At 46.0% G+C, this 20840-nt stretch overlaps 1 protein-coding gene across 10 annotated transcripts in view; it reads right to left on the bottom strand.

The window, feature by feature from the left end:
* LOC137358700 (tensin-2-like) overlaps positions 1–20840 on the bottom strand; it is a 236442-nt gene that overhangs the window by 22980 nt on the left and 192622 nt on the right. For 9 of the 10 annotated variants that reach the window (XM_068024925.1, XM_068024922.1, XM_068024926.1 and 6 more), the window contains 2 exons: positions 12873–14507; positions 5725–5917 (listed from right to left, as the gene is read on the bottom strand). In XM_068024925.1, coding sequence (XP_067881026.1) covers positions 5725–5917; positions 12873–14507 — 1828 coding nt within the window. The remainder of the gene's footprint in view (positions 1–5724; positions 5918–12872; positions 14508–20840) is intronic. The other variant, XM_068024923.1, reaches the window with a different exon arrangement.

Raw genomic sequence — 20840 nt, 5'->3', positions numbered from 1 at the left:
CTTTTGTTTCTTTACTGGTCCCATTACCACTCCCTTTGGCCTTGCACCATGAAACCCTTTTGTCATTTCATCTATCCTGCCCTCCACCCTATCACAGACCTTCCCTTTTGTTCTTATTCCCTCTTCCCCCCCCCCCTTTCACTTGCTCAGAACCTATTACATTTCCAATCTTCCCAGTTACAATAAAAGGTCATCGACTGAAAACATTAACTCTGTTTCTCTCTCCACAGATACTATCTGACCTTCTGAATATTTCAAGCATTTTCTGTTTTTATTTTGGAGTGTGTGTGTGTGTGTCAATGGGTGAGGACAGGAGTGATTCCTCCACAGTCGAATAGCCTGCTGGCAACTCACAGACCAGGTGGACTTTTGTAGAATAGCCACTTGGGAGAGGCACCAGAGGGTGGTTGGATCATACCCCACTGTGAGTTTGCTCCTTCTGGGGTGTGTGGGGGAGGGGTGGGACATGAAGAGACAAATGGGGAATAAAGGTTGCTGATGGAGCACAACCCTTCTCTTCCATCTATCACTACATTGGCATCCATAGCCAGAAGACAAGTAAACATGACAGAAGGACGGAACCTCAGGCTGGGAAGGCACAGAGTTTGATTTAGGATCAGGAATTTAGAATTCCTTGCAGTCAAATCCCTTGCCCCTCCCTATCTGTGTAACCTCCTCCAGCCCCGACCACCCTCCCTATCTCTGTAACCTCCTCCAGCCCCGACAACCCTCCCTATCTCTGTAACCTCCTCCAGCCCCTACAACCCTCCCTATCTCTGTAACCTCCTCCAGCCCCTACACCCTCCCTATCTCTGTAACCTCCTCCAGCCCCTACAACCCTCCCTATCTCTGTAACCTCCTCCAGCCCCTACAACCCTCCCTATCTCTGTAATCTCCTCCAGCCCCTGCCACCTTCCCTATCTGTGTAACCTCCTCCAGCCCTGACACCCCTCCCTATCTCTGTAACCTCCTCCAGCCCCTACACCCTCCCTATCTCTGTAACCTCCTCCAGCCCCTACAACCCTCCCTATCTCTCTAACCTCCTCCAGCCCTGACACCCCTCCCTATCTCTGTAACCTCCTCCAGCCCCTACCACCCTCCCTATCTCTGTAACCTCCTCCAGCCCCTCCAACCCTCTCTATCTCAGTAACCTCCTCCAGCCCCAACAACCCTCTCTATCTCAGTAACCTCCTCCAGCCCCTACAACCCTCTCTATCTCAGTAATCTCCTCCAGCCCCAACAACCCTCTCTATCTCAGTAACCTCCTCCAGCCCCTACAACCCTCTGAGATCTCTGCACTCCTCAAATTCTGGCCTCTTGCACAGCCCCAATTTTGATCATTCCACCACTGGCAGCTGTGCCTTCAGCTGCCTTGGTCCTAAACTCTGGAATTTCCCTCCCTTAAAACTCTCTGACTGTCTCTCTGTGTTCAAGACGCTCCTTAAAACCGACCTCATTGAGCAAGCTTTTGGTCGCCTGTCCTAATATCTCCTTCTGTGGCTCAGTGTCAAATGTTGTTTGATAACACTCCTGTGAAGTACCTCGGGAGATTTTACAAAGTTAAAAGTGCTATATTGCAAGTTGTTGTTGTTGTTAGGGAGACAAATTTGGCAGCCTGTTTATTTCCCCGATATTAATCATGTGACTGGCACTAAGTGGGTCTTTGCTGCACCATTGTCAGCCCCTTGTTTCTTGATGGCACCGTGTGTTGTGCTGATATTGTGTCGCAACAGGAAGCGAGTAGCATGAGAGAGTCCAACATAACATTCAGATGATAAAATGTGCCTGGTGGGAGCAGTGGGGAAGCATTGCAGTCGTGTAAAATGAGAACAGTTCACAGGGCCTCACGCCATCACTCATTTTATTAGGCAGCTGACGTATTTGGGACAATGTAGGTGATATACAACTGAGAGACAGAGAGCCCCATAAATGCCAAAAGTCAGTCTGCGGAATGACTGCCCGTGCGCCAAAATCTGTGTTATTACAGTTATCCCTGGAGAACTCTTCCATCTGCTGCTTGTAATCCGTTCTTAGCTGAATATATGCAGCTGTGAGATAAGAGGGAGCCAGCAAGTTAATTCCACTTGAGTCACGTCACCCTTCCCTTACCCTTGAATACCCCAAGCTTTTGGCACCTCTTACGAATGGATCTAGGATACCTAAGGCTAGGTCAATATTAGCCCAGAAAATGTCCGGTGACCATATCAGTGGATGATTGATCACCATGGCTTTATTCAAATAAAAAACACAGTTCTGGTGAAAGGTCACTGACCTGAAACCTTAACTCTGGATCTTTCTCCACAGATGCTGCCAGACCTGCTGAGTATTTCGAGCACTTTCTGTTTTTATTTCCGATTTCCAGCATCCGCAGTATTTTGCTTTTGTGTCGGAGATGCTGTCTCTCAGATGAGATGTTAAATTGAGTCCTGTCTGCTTGCTCAGGATGGATGTATAAGATCCTGTAGTGCTATTTTGAAAAAGAGCAGGGGAGTTCTCCCCAGTGTCTTGGCCAATATTTATCCATCAATCAATATCACTAACACAGATGATCAAAGCAAAATACTGCGGATGCTGGAAATACTCAGCAGCATCTATGGAGAGAGAAACAGAGTTAACGTTTCAGGTTGATGCCCTTTCATCAGAACGAAAACAGATGAGCTGGTCATCATCACATGGCTGTGGGAGCTTGCTGTGCGCAAGTTGGCTACTGAATTTCCTACATTACAACAGTGACTACACTTCAAAAAAAGTGCTTCATTGGCTGTAAAGTGCTTTGAGATGTCCGGTGGTCGTGAAAGGCGCTATATAGATGCAAGTCTTTTTTTTCTTTTTCTCTGCTGTTCTAACAGGGCAACTGACCCATGTATTTTCTATGGGTTAACACCTCTGCTACAACGATGCACCGAGGAGGAAGGCCATACAAAGATGTTGAGCATGTATCCATTTTACACCATCATCAACAATTTCTAGGCTACGAGAACACCTAAGGACATGAAAAGACTGGTCAACCTGACCTGCTATGTCTTGCGATAAACATTTGGCTTTCATCTGACTGCCGCAGGACAGCAGCAATTTATCCTGAAAATGGACAACTAATTCTCGGCTTGGGAGTGTGTGATTCTCACAATATGCACTGTTGGCATGTCGTGGGAGCATGGAAGCAGAGTTATTAGCTCACTATTTCCAGAGTTGTCATGCCTCTCCTTGAACAAGATATATATTTATCAGCGAGAGGAATAAATGTTTTATCGCCTTGGCTACCAGTCATTTAATACTCTTCACCCGGTATTTCTTAATGTCTCTGAGGCATCACTTTATAAACCACGAGTGATTTTCCCCGCCCCCCCTCCCCCTTACTTTCCAGCAGTGGAATGTGGTTTTGAACAGCTCTGGAGGTATTATCAGAAATAACTTGATATTTTTGGCATATTCCCCACATTTCGCTATATTTACGTGGGTCTATAAAATTAAGGTAGGAAAGCAATATATGCATTGTTGCTACATTAAAAAAATGACATATATTGTAAAAAAAATAATTGGATGGATTTAGCCACAAATACCAGACTGGTCAAATTAGGCCGAAGGAAGGCCCAAACACTCCTTACAGGTGAAACAGCGGTTTATGTGTATTTCTTTCAATTTACCGTATTCGCTACTTACAATGTGGGCTGCTCTACACTGGGGACAAATGCAGATTGGGTGAGCACTTTGTGGAACACCTCCATTCAGTCCACAAGCATGACCCTGAGTTTCCGGTCGCCTGTCATTTTAATTCTCCACCTTGCTCCCTCCTACTCGGACCTCTCTGTCCTTGGCCTACTACACTGTTCCAGCGAAGCTCAACACAAGCGGCACAGTGGCGCAGTGGTTAGCACCGCAGCCGCACAGCTCCAGCGACCTGGGTTCAATTCTGGGTAATGCCTGTGTGGAGTTTGCAAGTTCTCCCTGTGTCTGCGTGGGTTTTCTCCGGGTGCTCCGGTTTCCTCCCACATGCCAAAGACTTGCAGGTTGATAGGTAAATTGGCCATTATAAATTGTCCCTAGTATAGGTAGGTGGCAGGGAAATATAGGGACAGGTGGGGATGTGGTAGGAATATGGAATTAGTGTAGGATTAGTATAAATGGGTGGTTGATGGTCTGCACAAACTCGGTGGGCCGAAGGGCCTGTTTCAGTGCTGTATCTCTAAATACTAAATACTAAACAGCACCTCATCACTCAATTAGGCACCTTACAGCCTTCTGGACTCAACACTGACTTTAACAATTTCAGATCATAACCCCTGCCCTCATTTTTTTGTGCTTTTTGTTTTTGGACAGCCGCTGTTGGTGCTGATTCTGCTATTCCCATTCACACCTCCTCTAGACACATCTTTTGTTTCTTTACTGGTCCCATTACCACTCCCTTTGGCCTTGCACCATTGATCCTTTTGTCATTTAATCGCTCCTGCCCTCGGCCCTATCATAGACCTTCCCTTTTGTTCTTCCCCGCCCTCCCCCTGTTCCCTGCCTCTGAACTTGCTTAAAACCTGTTATATCTCTAACTTTACCCAGTTCTGACAAAAGATCATCGACCTGAAACCTTGGGCTGAATTTTACGCCTCCCCTGCGGGTCGGATGATGGCGTGGGGGTGGTGTAAAATTGAGCGGGAGGCTCCGGGAGGCCTACCCGCCCCGCTCCCGCCTCGCGGTCGGGCGGGGGAAGGAAACGGCCCGCCACTTAACGGCCACTTAAGGGCCCTCACCCGCCTCCACAGGTATTTTACCCATGGCAAGCGGGCATGCTGGGGGCGTGAAAGGCCACCCCGCGAAAGCTGCCGGCCCTTCCGCGCCCCAGGTGGGGTGGGGGGGGGGGGGTGGGGGCCATGGCAGTCGGGCACAGGGTGCCCAATTGAGGACCGCCACTGCCTCCCAACCCACTCCCGGGACCCAAGACGCCCCCTCCTCCCAAACAGCCACCCTAGCCTCACCAGGGCACGACCGATCCCCCTGATGAGGCATGCCCAACTTACCCACTCTCTCGGGTCCATAGCATCGGCTGGGTTGCAGTCCCAGCAGTGGCCACCGCTTACGGTGGCGCTGCTGGGACTAAGAGCTGCCAGCCCGCTGATTGGCCGGCAGCTCACTGAGGCGGGACCTCCTCACTTAAGCGGGTGGAAGTCCCACGTCGGGACAATTAAAGCCCGGCGATCCGTAAAATACGGGACGGATCCCTGGGCTCGGCGGAAGCGGGTTTGCCACTGGCTTTTGCATCGGTGACGAATTCCCGTCCGCCTAGGGTAAAATCCAGCCCATTAACTCTGTTTCTCTCTCCACAGATGCTGCCAGACCTGCTGAGTATTTGTAGCATTTTCAGGCTTTATTTTGGTCAAATTAGGCTGTACTCAGTCTTCTAGTTTGCTGTACATCTTGCTACATTATTATAAAAAATGTAAATTTCACACTATTTCTCATTGCCTTACATCTATGTTATGCTCCACATTCAAAATAATGAGACACCAAATACACTGGCATTTCAATGCAAACCACTCAGTGGGTGTACCTGCACCACAAGGACTGCAGCGGTTCAAGAAGGCAGCTCACCACCACCTTCTCAAAGGCAATTAGGGCTGGGCAATAAATGCTGGCCTGGCCAGCGACGCCCACATCCCATGAATGAATAGAAAAAAAATGATTTCCAATCAGGTTTGAAAGTCCATTTCAGCCTAACAGAGAAGAATGACATACCTTTCAGTATTAGACACTGGGCTGCTTGTGTATACAGGAGACGGTGGTTCAGCCATGTTGGATACAGAGGTACAGATCACAACGCCTTCTTGGTGGAGTCTTCGCAGAATCTCGGGATTCTGAGGTTCTCCAGGAACGTGAGACACAGGAGTTTCTTTCCCCTGGGATACTGGATCAGCGTTGAGTTGGACTTCTAACAGAGGAGTGAGGGCAACATGTGTTTAGTGCTATATCTTTGTCACAATCTCTATTTAAGGTAAGTCTTTAACAAGTTCTGATGGACATAATTACCATCTACACAGCCATTAATGGCGTGTAATAACAGAAGCAATATTTTTGTCTGTCCTGATGAATTCTTTGATATGTGCCAGTGATTTTTTTTCTTCTTCCCGTTTTCTCTCCTGTCCTGCAGATGGTGATTCTTCCCGGGTGATGACTCAAAGGGTTCATCTTGGTGACCATTCCTTAAACACGAGCCATATATTTTAAGCGTGTTAACGCCAGTATTAAACTAGCAGCCAGAGGAATGTCACATGATTGCATTAAGCTAATATCACCAAGTCATTCCTATGCGCATCTGTCAGGACTTAGAATCATAGAAAGTTTAAGGCCACAGAAAGATACCACTTGGCCCATCGTGTCTGTGCCGGCCGAAATACGATCCACCCATTCTAATCCCACCTTCCAGCATTTGGTCCATAGCCCTGCAGATTACAGCACTTGAGGTGCATATCCAGACTCCTTTTGACTGAGTTGAGGGTTTCTGCCTCAACTACCCTTTCAGGCAGTGAGTTCCAGACCCTCACCACCCTCTGGGTGAAAAAGTTTTTCCTCATTTCCCCTCTTAATTTTTCCAGCAATCACTTTAAACCTATGCTCCCTAGTCACTGACCTCTCTGCTAAGGTGAATAGAACCTTCACCTTCACTCTATCCAGGCCCCTCAAAATTTTGTACATTTCAATCAGATCTCCCCTCGGCTTTCTCTGTTCCAAGGAGAACAATCCCAGCCTATCCAATCTTTCCTCATAGCTGCATTTTTCCAGTCCTGGCAACATCCTCGTAAATCTCCTCTGTACTCTCTCTAGTGCAATTACATCCTTTCTGTAATGAGGTGACCAGAACTGCACACAGTACTCAAGTTGTGGCCTAACCAATGAGTTATACAGTTCCAGCATTACCTCCCTGCTCTTATATTCTATACCTCGGCTAATAAAGGAAAGGATTCCATATGTCTTCTTAACCACCTTACCGACCTGTCTTGATACCTTCAAAGATCTGTGGACATTCACTCCAAGGTCCCTCACTTCCTCTATACTTCTCAGTATTTTCCCATTAATCATGTATTCCTTTACCTTGTTTGACCTCCCCAAATGCATCATCTCACACTTCTCCAAGTTGAATTCCATTTGCCACTTTTCTGCCCACCTGACCAGACCATCAATATCTTCCTGCAGCCTACAGCTATCCTCCTCGCTATCTACCACACGGCCGATCTTTGTGTCGTCTTCAAACTCCTTGATCATGCCCCCTACATTTACATCCAAATCGTTAATATATACCACAAAAAGCAGGGCACCCAGTCCTGAGCCCTGAGGAACGCCACTGGAAACAGTTCTCCAGTCGCTAAAACACCCATCAACAACTACCCTTTGTTTCCTGCCACTGAGTCAATTTCGTATCCACCTTGATGCATTTCCCTGGATCCCATAGGATTTTATTTTTTTAACCAGTCTGCCTTGTGGGACCTTGTCAAAAGCCTTGCTAAAATCCATGTAGACCACATCAACTGCAGTATCCTCATCTATCTTCCTTGTTACTTCAAGAAATTCGATCAAGTTGGTCAAACAAGATCTTCCCTTAACAAATCCATGCTGACTATCCTTGGTTAACCCGTGCCTTTCCAAGTGACAGTTTATCCTGTCTCTCAGAATAGATTCCAATAATTTGCCCACTACTGAAGTTAGACTGACTGGTCTGTAATTATTCGGTCTATCCTTCGGTCCCTTTTTAAACAGAGGTACAACGTTAGCAGTTCTCCAATCCTCTGGCACCACACCTGTATCCATTCAGGACTGGAAAATGATAGTCAGACCTTCTGCTATTTCCTCTCTTGCTTCTTTTAACTGCCTAGGATACATTTCATCTGGCCTTGGTGATTTACCAACTTTCAAGGATGCAAATCCCATTAATATTTCCTCTCTCCCTATGTTTATCACATCCAATACTTCACACTCTTCCTTCTTAACTACAATATCTGCATCGTCCCCCTCTTTTATGAAGACAGACGCAAAGTATTCATTAAGAACCATACCAACATCTTCCGCCCTTATACATACGTTACCTTTTTGGTCTTTTATGGGCCCTACTCTCTCCTTAATCCTCTTACTCTTAATGTATTGATAAAACATCTTTGGGTTCACCTTGATTTTGCTTGCCAATATTCTTTCATGCCCTCTCTTTGCTTTCCTAATTTCCTTTTTGATTTCACCCCTCCACTTTCTATACTCCTCTCGGCTTTCTGTAGTATTGAGTTGTCTGTGTTGGACATAAGCTTTCCTTTTCTGTCTTATCTTACCCTGTCGGCTCCTTGACATCTATGGGGCTCTAGATTTGGCCGTCTCACCCTTTTTCTCTGTGGGAACATGTTTACCCTGAACCCCTTGAATCTCCCCTTTGAATGCCTCCCACTGTTCTGACACTGATTTACCTTCAAGTAGATGTTTCCAGTCCACTTTCGCTAAATCACTCCTCAGTTTAGTAAAATTGGCCTTGCCCCAATTGAGAACTCTAACTCCTGTTCTATCTCTGTCCTTTTCCATAATTATGTTAAAACTGACTGAATTATGATCACTACCACCAAAATGCTCTCCCACTGCCACCTGTTCCACCTGCCCATCTTCATTTCCTAAAACTAAGTCTAAAACTGCGTCCTCTCTTGTTGGACTTGCTACATATTGGGCAAAAAAATCCTCCAAGGACTCTGCTCTCTCAATTCCTTTCACACTAAAACTATCCCAGTTAATATTGGGGTGGTTAAAATCCCCTACTATTACTGCCCCACTGTTCTTGCACTTCTCAGAGATTTGCCTCCATATCTGCTCTTCTATCTCCCTCTGACTGTTTGGGGGTCAATAGTACACTCCCAGCAGTGTGATTGCCCCTTTTTTGTTCCTTAGCTCAATCCATATGGCCTCATTTGATGAACCTTTCAACATATCATCCTTCCTCACAGCCGTAATAATTGCCACTCCCCCTCCATTCTAATCCCCCTACCTATCGCGACTGAAAACCCTGTAACCAGGAACATTGAGCTGCCATTCCTGTCCCTCCTTAAGCCAGGTTTCTGTAATAGCTATGATATCATACTGCCACGTGTCTATCTGTGCCCTCAGCTCATCTGCTTTATTTGCTATACTCCTTGCATTGAAATAGATACCCTTGAGCACTGCCAAACCCTCTTTTTTATTTTCTAACCTTTGTTTCCTCTGTCTTCCAGACTCATCCATTAATTTCCCACCTTCCATTTTCATTTCTGATTTTGTCCCAGCTGAGTCTACCCTCAGATCCCCATCCCCCTGCCAAACTAGTTTAAACCCTCCCCAACAGCACTTGCAAAACGTCCCGCAAGGAACTCAGTCCCTGCTCTGTTCAGGTGCAACCTGTCCGGCCTGTACAGATCCCATCTCCCCCAGAGCTGGTCCCAATGTCACATGAATCTAAAGTCCTCCCTCCTGCACCATCTTTCCAGCCACGCATTCATCTGTCTTATCCTTCTATTTCTATATTCACTTGTGCGTGGCACTGAGAGTAATCCAGAGATTACTACTTTTGAGGTCCTGCTTGCTAATTTCTTCCCTAGCTCCCTAAATTCTGACTGCAAGACCACATCCCTCTTTCTACCAATGTCGTTGGTTCTGATGTGGACCACGACTGCTGGCTGTTCACCCTCCCCCTTCAGGATGCTCTGCAGCCGCTCAGTGACATCTTTGACCCTGGCACCAGTAAGTGACTAAATCTCATGGATAGATCCAGAGTGTGCCTGAACTATTCTGGTTATATCACTGCGGTTTCCCTTTCAGGTTTGTATTGTCACCTCCACTGTACACTTTATGCTTTGCCATTACAACACAACCCCAACTGTACTCAGTCAGATTACAGCTCTCTTGGTGCTGCAATGAATGTATTATAGCTGCTTGTAAATTGCCCGTGGCCTTGCGGGCGGTCAGAGTTGGGAGTGATGCTCGAGAAACCTGCTCCACAGAGCCACCTAGTGGCCACAATGTGAAACTACACCATGACAGTTGGCTGAGCAAAATTAAGTGGGGACTGTTGACATAGCAAATAACAATAGTAAATGTCGACGCAAAACTATGATGAAGCAAAGTTTGGGAACAGGAACTGTGCAAACGGCGCAAGATCTTTAAGAAGATATAGACGTAGTTTGTTAAAGCTTTAGTCTATAAACCTTGATTGCACGTGGGTAAAATATAGCGATAAGGTCTTTGAATAAGCCTGGCTTAAATGAAACCAGGTTGCAGTAATTTCTTTTGACATTTTTCAATTTATTCAGCACAATGGGCGAGGCCAAAAGAACAAGATCATTGTTCTTTGGTTTGTGGCACCAGTGAAACCTTGTGCTTTTTGACGTCACATTGTTAAACTATTTGAGCTACTTACACCACCACAACAGGGAGTCAAATTGTCCTCAGAGAGTTAAAGGTAAAAGGCTGGCAGGAATACAGAAGGGAGTTGCTGATACTCTGGATATTATTAACGTTTTGGCCGTCAGAGGGCATTCTAACTTGCTGCTATGTACACACACAGCAAATAGTACTGACACGCTCACTGGCGTGAAAGCAACATTTGAGCACGGACAAGTGACGGCAGCCAAAAGGGCAAATGAAATGAGCACCAATAATGTGGTTGGAGCTGAGTGACCGAAGTATTAGGAATCTAATTTATGAGGAAAGATTAAGGAAGGGCTGGCTCTCTTTGGAAAAGGAAGACAGAGAGATGAAGTTTTCAAGATTATGAAGGAGACTACTAAAAGCCAGTCGGACAAATTGTTGGCTTAAACACCAGGGGACACCAATTAAAAATAAGGACATTTCAAATTGATTTTCCACCCATTTATAGTCAACATTTGGAAAATCTAGCCCAAGAAGTGTATTCAACAGCAACTTTTTTTATTTACAAATGGTAATAGACTTATAGAATAAGTTACCACGGAAGGCCATTGAAGTACAGCAAAAACAGATTTAAGAGGCAACTAAACGTGACACACAACAGACTTGTGAGCAAAGTTATAGCTCATAGAATAAAAGGGACAGTCGCAACATGGAAATGAAATTGGCTGAGTGACAGGAAACAGAGAGTAGTGGTTAATGGATGTTTTTCAGGCTGAAGGAAGGTTTGTAATGGAGTTCCCCAGGGATCAGTGTTGGGACCCTTGCTTTTCCTGATATATATTAATGACCTAGACCTTGGTGTACAGGGCACAATTTCAAAGTTTGCAGATGATACAAAACTTGGAAGCATTATGAACTGTGAGGAGGATAGTGTGGAACTTCAAAAGGACATAGACAAGTTGGCAGAATGGGCAGCACAGTGGCATAGTGGTTAGCACTGCAGCCTCACAGCTCTAGTGACCTGGGTTCAGTTCTGGGTACTGTATGTGTGGAGCTTGCAAGTTCTCCCTGTGACCACATGGGTTTCCGCCGGGTGTTCCGGTTTCCTCCCACAGCCAAAGACTTGCAGGTTGATAGGTAAATTGGCCATGGTAAATTGCCCCTAGTGTAGGTAGATGGTAGGAGAATTGAGGGAAGGTGGGGATGTGGTAGGGAATATGGGATTAATGTAGGATCAGTATAAATGGGTGGTTGTTGGTTGGCACAGACTCGGTGGGCCGAATGGCCTGTTTCAGTGCTGTATCGCTCTATGACAAGTAGCAGATGAAATGTAATGCAGAGAAGTGTGAAGTGATTCATTTTGGTAGGAAGAACACGGAGAGACGATATAAAATAAAGGGTACAATTCTGAAGGGGGCAGGACAGGTGGAAAGCGCAGTTAATAAAGCATACAGCATCCTGGGCTTTATTAATAGGGCATAGAGTACAAAAGCAAGGAAGTTATGCTGAACTTGGATAGAACACTGGTTTGGCCTCAACTGGAGTATTGTTCCCAGTTCTGGGCACCGCACTTTAGGAAAGATGTGAGGGCATTGGAGACAGTACAGAAAAGGTTCATGAGAGAATGGTTCCAGGGATGAGGAACCTCAGTTATGTGGATAGATTGGAGAAGTTGGGACTGTTTTCTTTGGAGAAGAGAAGACTGAGAGGAAATTTGATAGAGGTGTTCAAAATCATGAGGGGTCTGGACAGGGTAGTTAGGGAAAAACTGTTCCCATTGGTGAAGGGTCTAGAATGAGAGGGCACAGATTTAAAGTAATTGGTAAGAGGCAAAAGCGACATGAGGAAAAACTTTTTCACGTAGTGAGTGGTTAGGATCTGGAATGCACTGCCTGACAGTGTGGTGGAGGCAGGTTCAATCGAGGCATTCAAGAGGGAATTGGACTGTGATCTGAAAAGGAAGAATGTGCAGGGCTACGAGGAGAAGGCTGGGCTGTGGCACTAGGTAAACTGCTCTTTTGGAGAGCTGGTGCAGACACAATGGGCTGAATGTTGTAACAATTCTGTGATTCTGTTTCTGGAGAGAGAAGGGATTGAGGAATATGTCAAGGACACTAGCTGAGCTGAGATTAATAAAAGAACACCAAACCTGTTGAGCCCAAATGGCCTTTTCCTGTTCCAAAAAAAAATCTAACTTCTAACGGCAAATGACTGCTTTCTTTTTACTTAAGCGATAATCCCCGGGCCATATTTTGTAACCCTCACAGTAATATTTTCACCCCATAGGCCAGTAACAATGCAAATAGTTCCACACTATCCCAACAGTTCACATCAACCCCATATAATGCACGACTACAAATCAATGAATGAGCTAGGATCTTAGATGTAGGAAATTTCTGGTTGCTTTAGAATCTAGTTTGTTAGCCAGAGATCCTCAAGAAGCGTCCGAGAGGCATTTGCAATCAATCTGAACAATGACAAACAGGTAAGGGACGTAATTTACCTCGATCGCTACTTACCAGACGATTGGTGTTGAAGAGTGACTTCTTCACTTTGCTGACCGTTATCTGCTATTCTCGGTGCTCGGTCACAGGTACTTGGCTTTCTCGCTGGAAGCTGCGATAAACTCAGACCCACTGGTGATGTGGATTCAGGCCTTTGTGGTCCTTGAGCAGAAGGTGTCAGCACTGAGGATGACATGAGTGGACCAGCTGGGTAGCCTTCACAATTTCTGTTGATACAATGTTGCTCTTGATAATGGTCATATGGACAACTACAGTGTGAATGCTGTTGATAATCTGGGCTGTATTTGAATTCTGGATACCTAAGGAAATGAGCGAGTGATTCAGGAGATCCTTCCATACTTCTCTGAAGCTGTCCACGAGATGGGGGTGAAATCTGAGAGGAATATGTGTGCTCCATCTGTGCTGGTATTGGCATATTTGCATGTATATGGTTGTAACTAAAGGAGCTGTATCCGTGTCCTCTTGGGTATTGGCTATATGAATGTCCAGGCATCAGCAAAGGAACTGGCTGCGGTGACTGACCATTTCTTAGAGGGTGGTTCACCAAATGTGGCTTCAAATGCTCATGCTGCCACATATCTGTGTCAGGAGGACAAGGATGCTGGTACAAGGAGTCATGATCCAGTTTAAGTGTGTTAAAAGCTGCTGCAGATCTCTCGATCTCTTCTTCTGACATCTTTAAGGAACAGTTACGACAGGCACAACCGTGAGACATAATCTCTGAAGGGTCTTGCTCAAGAAACTGTATGTGCTGTCCATCTAGAAGACCTTCTATCTGCCGGTAATCAATTAGCCGGTTCCTGTTTGTTTTCATCTCGTGATCCCGCTGGACATCATCCCGATGCCTTACTCTATGGATAGGACCTTGAGGCATTCTCTCTGTGCAGGGATACTGATGAAATACAGGCGAATATACCTGAAGTACTTCATTACGTGGTCTCTGATAGTTCATTCTTTCCAATACTGCTGCCTGATGGTGAATGGTGTCTATGTTTTTCACATGGTCATAAGAGTCATGTGGCCTGCCCTCTAGCCCCATGTCATTCATTTGTGGCATGTTCCTTTCATACATGGGTCGTCTTCTCTCCAGTGTTATATCAGGCCTATAGTAGATATCACTTCGAATCCCATCAGGACTGTGGCTATATCCAGGTATTCTGCGTTCCGGCGCGTGTTGGCTGGCTTTGAAATGATAAGGATGGGTGTTATGATGAAAGTTCCTCGGTAAAGTGGCAAACTTATTCATCTCACACATGTCGTCGTCATCCAGAATGTCCGTCTCCCTCTCATTAGCTACAGCCCGGCCATTGGGTCGGCTCTGTGAAGACATCCCAGGTTGTGCTGTCACGTTGTGCATGTTCTTCACTGCGGCCATGCCAAACCCACTGAGAAGCTGATTCAACTGCTCCTTCTCCACTTGCGAAGGAGCGTGCCTCGTGCTAACACTGTGCTCTTCTGTCTTTACTGAAGCGGTGGAGTGACCCGAATCTGTGCTGACCGACAAGGTGTGCCCGCAGTGGACAGACACGGCGCTTAACGGGCTGCCGTTGGCAGTGGCAGTGCTGGGACTTCTCTTCTTCACTTTGGCATAGAGACTTCCATCTAGTGGGCCTCGTGTGTGAGGTACTTCTTACAAAAAGGAAAGCTTTATAGTTAGTTCTGTGGCAGCATGAGAGCCCTGATATACAAGTTGTATATTTAGATAAAATATACATCGTACCGTTAAAATCTTTCCTGCACCACCGCCCCCAACAACGTATATTTATATAGCATCTTTAACGTAATAAAAATATTGCTGGATGTTTCACAGGAGTCTGATAAAACAAAATTTGACACCGAGCCAGAAAGGAGATATTAGGTCAGATGACCAAAAGCTTGGTCAAAGAGGTAGGTTTTAAGGAACGTCTTAAAGGAGGAAAGCGAGGTGGAGAGGTGTAGGGAGGGTATTCCAAAGCTTGGGGCCCAGGCAACTGAAGCCACCAATGGTGGAGCGATTAAAATCTGGGATGCACAAAAGGCCAGAATTAGAGGAGTGCAGAAATCTTGGAGGGTTGTGGGGCTGGAGGAGGTTACATCGATCGGGAGGGGCAAGGCTATGGAGGGATTTGAAAACAAGGATGAGAATTTTAATAAGACGTCGCTTGACTGGGAGCCACTGTAGGTCGGCGAGCACAGAATTAAGACGACTGCAGCAGGTAGTAATATATAACACAGTCACTGAGGAGCCTGACTGAGCTTTAAAAAGTAGCCTCTTGCAATTTATAGCCACATTCCACGGAGGTTCATAATTCAGATCTTCCCAAATGCAAAAGAATGATCCAAGATTTCCAAGATCTGAAAACAAAAACTTCAATATCAATAACACACAGGGATTCTCTCCCTACCCACCCCCCCACCCCCCCCCCCCGCCACCCAATGGATCAGTTGGTAAATTTGTAGCACATCCTGGATTAGGCCTCAGATTTGCCGCCCAAGTCTGTGCTAAGTGAGCTGATCTTAGAGGAGGATGCCAATAGGGGTCCTACAAAGGGTCCAGAGAGGGGTCTCACCAGGGTTCCCGTCCTGATTGCTATAAATGACCCATGTTGGAAGTGCACTTATGTGCATGTCAAGTCAGGAGAGGATTAGCCGTCGCTGTGATGCTGAATAGCTGGCACTCATTGTCAATGCTCACACTTGTGGGAGGTACCAGAGGGCATTCAGTACCCATCAAACCATATCCTAGCATAAATCAGGACAGAAGGGATGAAAAACTAATCCAACCACTCCAAAATGCATAACTAACCCAGTGACAGACGGAGACATTTCGTTTCTCAATATAGGCCGATCTCCCAGCTGAACTCATCACCTCTCAGGCGCACAATAACATCAAGGCTCCCTTAACTTCCTCCATCCCCTGTGGTTACAAGCACAGATTCCAGTTTGATAGAGCAACCGAGATTTTGGGCCTTGCTTTAAAAACGTACGGTTGCCATGCAAAGAACTCCAATCTGGCCCACTGCTTCAGATTGAATATTCCCCAGGTGTGTTGACAGAAGCAAATCTATGGAAAGGAGACTGAACTTGATCTATTCTGTATGCGTTTTGCCCCCAGATTCCTGACTGCAATCAGTCGTGTGGACACGCTCACTAGAATTCATGGATGTGATTCTTGGCTGCTGTTCTATTCAATCCTTGCCAATACAGATGTGTAGGGACCAGGAAAGTAGATATATATTTTTTTAATCAGTGGTTTGACTTACAATGAAGCTGTTGCTGGGAGGAAGGAAAATGTTTGTTTTAAGTGGTTTGTAATAATATGTTCGAGGGACTGGGCGATGCAGTGGGTTGGACACTATTGTGTTACCTGAGTTTGAATCCAGCCCAGGCTGTAGTGATCAAAAGTTTCCTTTGTTTGCCACCTGTAAGGGCTCTTAGAATGAGTGTTGGTAACTCTCAACCTGCTCTTCAGTGGGCAAAGGCCCATTGACCCAAATCTGCTCCTAATTGGCAATCTCACTCAGACTGGTTCCCACTCCAGGACTTGCGCATAAAAACCTAGGCTGACACTCCAGCGCAGTACCGAAGGAGTGCTGCACTGTCGGAAGTGTTGTCTTTCGAATGAGTCTCTCAGGTGGGTGTACAAAATACCATGTCGCTATTTCAAAGAGGAGCAGGGGAGTTCTCCCTGGTGTCCTGGCCAATATTTATCCCTCGATCAACATCACTAAAGCAGATTATCTGGTCATCATCACATTGCTGTTTGTGGGAGCTTGCTGTGCGCAAAATGGCTGCCACGTTTCCTACATTACAACAGTGACTACACTTCATTGGCTGTAAAGTGCATTGGGATGTCCGGTGGTCATGAAAGGCGCTACATAAATGCAAGTCTTTATTTTCCCAAGTTGCTGGTCTGTAAACAGTAGAGGGTGCTCTTCTGAGAGTGGGATTAAAGCATTGTACCGGGTGCTGGATGCTGACAGCCAGCACTCAAAATGGAAAGGGTTACATTCCTCAGCGCTGACACGCTTTATCTTGATGGGCGCAACAAAAAGCACACAAGTTCCCCTGCAGTAAGCTGTAATGATTCCTTAGAACCACGAAATCGATTGTTTGACAGCAACAAACTGTTTGTGGTAAGTGAAAGTAAACACTCCTTTCAAAGGAGTGTGGTCAGCTGGTTGAGCCACATTACCGAAGTTTGAGATGCAGGCGGCTACTTCTCCCCTCGTGGTGTATGTCAGTTATAAATGGCTCTGAATTGGTGCCAATCTCACCAGAACAGTAGTGTGGTTACTGTCTGGGATAATCACCTTTAAATAACTCCCACAGGGCTGAATGTGGAGAGCACACTCTTTAGTTGTGGGAACAGAAGCTAGCATGCAAGTGAAATTTACAGGGATGGGGAATGTCACAATAGGGGAACAAACAGTCTGAAAAGCTTTTGGAAAGACATGAAAGGCATGGCAATCCATTCACAAGGCTGAAGGAGCAGGAACAATGAAGGGAAAGGAACCTGCAAGATTTGCACATCTCCAATTTTAATCGCTCCACCATTGGCGGCCATTGCCTGCGGCTGCCTGGGTCCCAATCTCTGGAATTCCCTCCATAAACCTCTCCGCCTCTCTCTCTCCTCCTTTAAGAAACTCCTTAAAACCTACCTGAGGACAAATTTTTTTCTCTGAGGGTTGTGAGTCTTTGGAATTCTCTTCCTCAAAAGGCGGTGGAAGCAGAGTCTTTGAATATTTTTAAGGCAGAGGTAGATAGATTCTTGATAAGCAAGGGGGTGAAAGGTTATCGGGGGGTAGGTGGAAATGTGGAGTAATCAGTTCAGCCATGATCTTATTGAATGGCGGAGCAGGCTCAAAGGGCCGAGTGGTCTACTCCTGTTCCTAATTCGTATGTTCATACCTCTTTTTTCCAAGCTTTGGGTCATCTGACCTAATGTCTCCTTATGTGGCTCAGTGTCAAACTTTGTTTAATAACACATCTGTGAAGCACCTTGGGATGTTTTACTTAGTTAAAGGTGCTATACAAATGCACGTTGCCGTTGTTGATGGCTTGAGTCTGCGGTTAAGGGACGAAGCAGTCAAGCACCTGATCCCCATTCGATAGCTTCTAAAGTGGAGATGATGCCGCGTGAGGTGGCTGCAATGACGGTGAATTGCTCTGCCACTTCACGGCACCATCCCCATAGGTTGGCACTGCAACATGCCCGACTCCTACTGTCACTGGCTGTGTCAGCCCAGTGCTGCATGGTAGCAGCAGACGTCCTTGTAGCAGATGGCACAGAAACTCAGAACCGATCAAGACAGCTCCCCACAGCCACTGCCTGATAATGCACCATGACCTCCAAATATGGTTGGTGGCAGCTTGCCCGGTATGGCCAATAAGGCAATGGTGGCTACTGACCACACTATCATGCCTTCTTTAATGCAGTACCACTGAATGAATGACTTACTAACCACAACTACACTTAGTCAGGCATTCATATATCTTAATGAAGCTATTGAGTCTTTCTTTGAGAATAGGAGCTTCTACCTGCACTAATCATCTTTCACGATGAAGTTTATTCAACTTTGTCTGGAGATACCAAGGTATGATGCCAGCTGGTGGGCATAGGGCACCTCAAGTGCAGCCTGAACTGGCGGGCATCCCTTCATTGGTTCTTTCATACATCTCAAATAGGGGAATTCCCATTGGGAAACCCATTTGTGCCAATAATGGGGCTCAAGGCAGAACAACTGGCACATGTGAACTAAATGGCAGGCAGGAAAGAAAATGGAGAACATCGGGCCAGTAATAGCCTAAAAATAAAAACCTGTCTGACCATTCACATTGCTCTCTAAATGGGGAGGTATGGATCTCCGCCCCTTTTCCTGGATGCTATATCCCATGAACTGAAGCACATGAGCCATAGCAGACTCAAAAATCAGCCTCATGGAATGTGCGATGGGGTCAACAGTGACAGGGCCACAACATAACTTCTCCAATCATGACTGTTCTAAACATGTTTCAGTAAAGACTAAATGGGGAAGGAAAGTCAAGGGGACAGAATGTGTATTCAAAGTACTGCCTTACTGCTCATATTAAAATATACCTTTATAAAAAGGACTCCTTAATGGTTTGAAAATGGTTGAATTTCTACCTTCACTGATGGCAAAGAGATATTTCCAATCTAGAGTGACTCCGTTCATTTTAATATGAAAGAGAACTGACTGACCCTTGGCAAAACATGCTATTTATAAGGTATTCCCAGTCTGATCCAATGCAGTGGCAGTGCCTCTTTAATTGGCCTGAAGTGAAACGCACCAAGTCCCCACAGTTGAGATTTAGGACTTTTCACAGGCAGGCAGCTCAGAAGAACTTGTTGCTTGTGTTGTTCGGAATATGAACCTGCCTTTACAGACGTGCCTTGGCTCTGTGACATGAGGCGGTTCTCAGGCACTTAGACATATTCAGGCTCACCGAGCTCAGCTTCTCCCGGAAATGCAGGGATTTCGAGATTAGACGATTACGACAATGCCATTCTTTTCAGGGGCAGGACTTGTTTGTGTGCTTTTTTTTCCCCTCCCTACTTCTGACCTTGTGCCAATCAGATTAGGACACGAAGCCATGATCAAATTCCGAAGCAGGAGAAGCAGAGCCAGCTTGGGTGTGGGAGAAAGTAGTTTCAAAAAGCTGGTGGAAGACAGTGGATTCACTCAGTGTACGAAGGCATTTATGCAAACTGAGCATGGAGGGTGCACCAACTGATATAATCCTGTCAGTTTGTGATGTTGCCGAGACTTGGGATTCCATGAAGCATTTGTTTTGAGGGTTCTGGGGATCGTCTACATCTGCCTTAAAAGTGCCTGTTCTATTATGCCGATTCCCTTAATTAGGGATACTGGCTAATTAAAATGCAATTCCCCCTAAGAGGCCCTTAGCAACACAGGACACAAGTGACACACAGGCACCCCTTGTGCCTTCCTGGGGCACAAATGATGCAAAATGCAATGTATATAATGTATTCTCTCATCTGCATATCATCAGAATATGCCCGCCTACCTCAGCAGTCTATTATGCGCCAGCTGCCTCTTTTGATGCCCCCCCCCCCCCCCCCCCATCCCATGGAATGGGCTCCTGCTCCATTGTGTTCCCCAGTCCTATCAGATCACACTAGTTTCCTGGCCCAATGGGGCAGGAAATCCAGAAGTTTATAGTAATCACATATCATCAGTCCCAGCCATAAACCAATGGTTTCAACATGACCCTGTATTAGGAGCTCACCAAAAGTCAGTTGTTTCTCACTTTAATGACATGCAACAGAGCTGCAAGTTACGCTGTACCATAGATGATGCAGTGTTGGTTATAAAAGTTGAATAAAAAGGGCTCCCATGGTTAACTGCACTCCCTAGCTTGGTACTGAGTCGTACAGATCGCAGCAAGATCCCAGGCCACCGGTTAGTGCTGGGTCACCTCATCTCAATCAGGCTAGAGACACAATGATTGTGCTCAGTGGCCCTAAGCGAGGGAATGGGACCTTAGCCAACACTGTCTGAGAATCCATCTATGATGCATCAACCACATTCCCTTTATCTACACACTCTGTGATTGTCTTAGTCCTGGACAACAGATTATGATTTTAGCCCCTGTTCTCAATCAGCTCCCTAACATTAGAAGGATTTTGTCAATTCAGCTGAATGAAGCTTAAAAAAAAACCTAACGAACACAACATGAACCATAGAACCATGGAACGATTATGGCCACAGAAAGAGGCCATTCAGCCTGTTGTGTCCGTGCTGCCTGAAAAAACTAGCCACCAAATCTAATCCCACCTTCCAGCACCTGGTCCATGGTTACAGCACTTCAGGTGCATGTCCAGGTACCTTTTAAAGGAGTTGCTGTTTCTGTCTCCACCACTGATTCGGGCAGTGAATTCTAGACACCCACCACCCTCTGGGTGAAAAAGTTTTTCCTCATGTCCCCTCTAATCCTTCC

This window comes from Heterodontus francisci, chromosome X, assembly GCF_036365525.1.
Source record: "Heterodontus francisci isolate sHetFra1 chromosome X, sHetFra1.hap1, whole genome shotgun sequence".
Taxonomy (NCBI): domain Eukaryota; kingdom Metazoa; phylum Chordata; class Chondrichthyes; order Heterodontiformes; family Heterodontidae; genus Heterodontus; species Heterodontus francisci.
The sequence above is the reverse complement of the archived record's forward strand: the minus strand, read 5'-3'. Positions and strand labels throughout refer to the sequence as shown.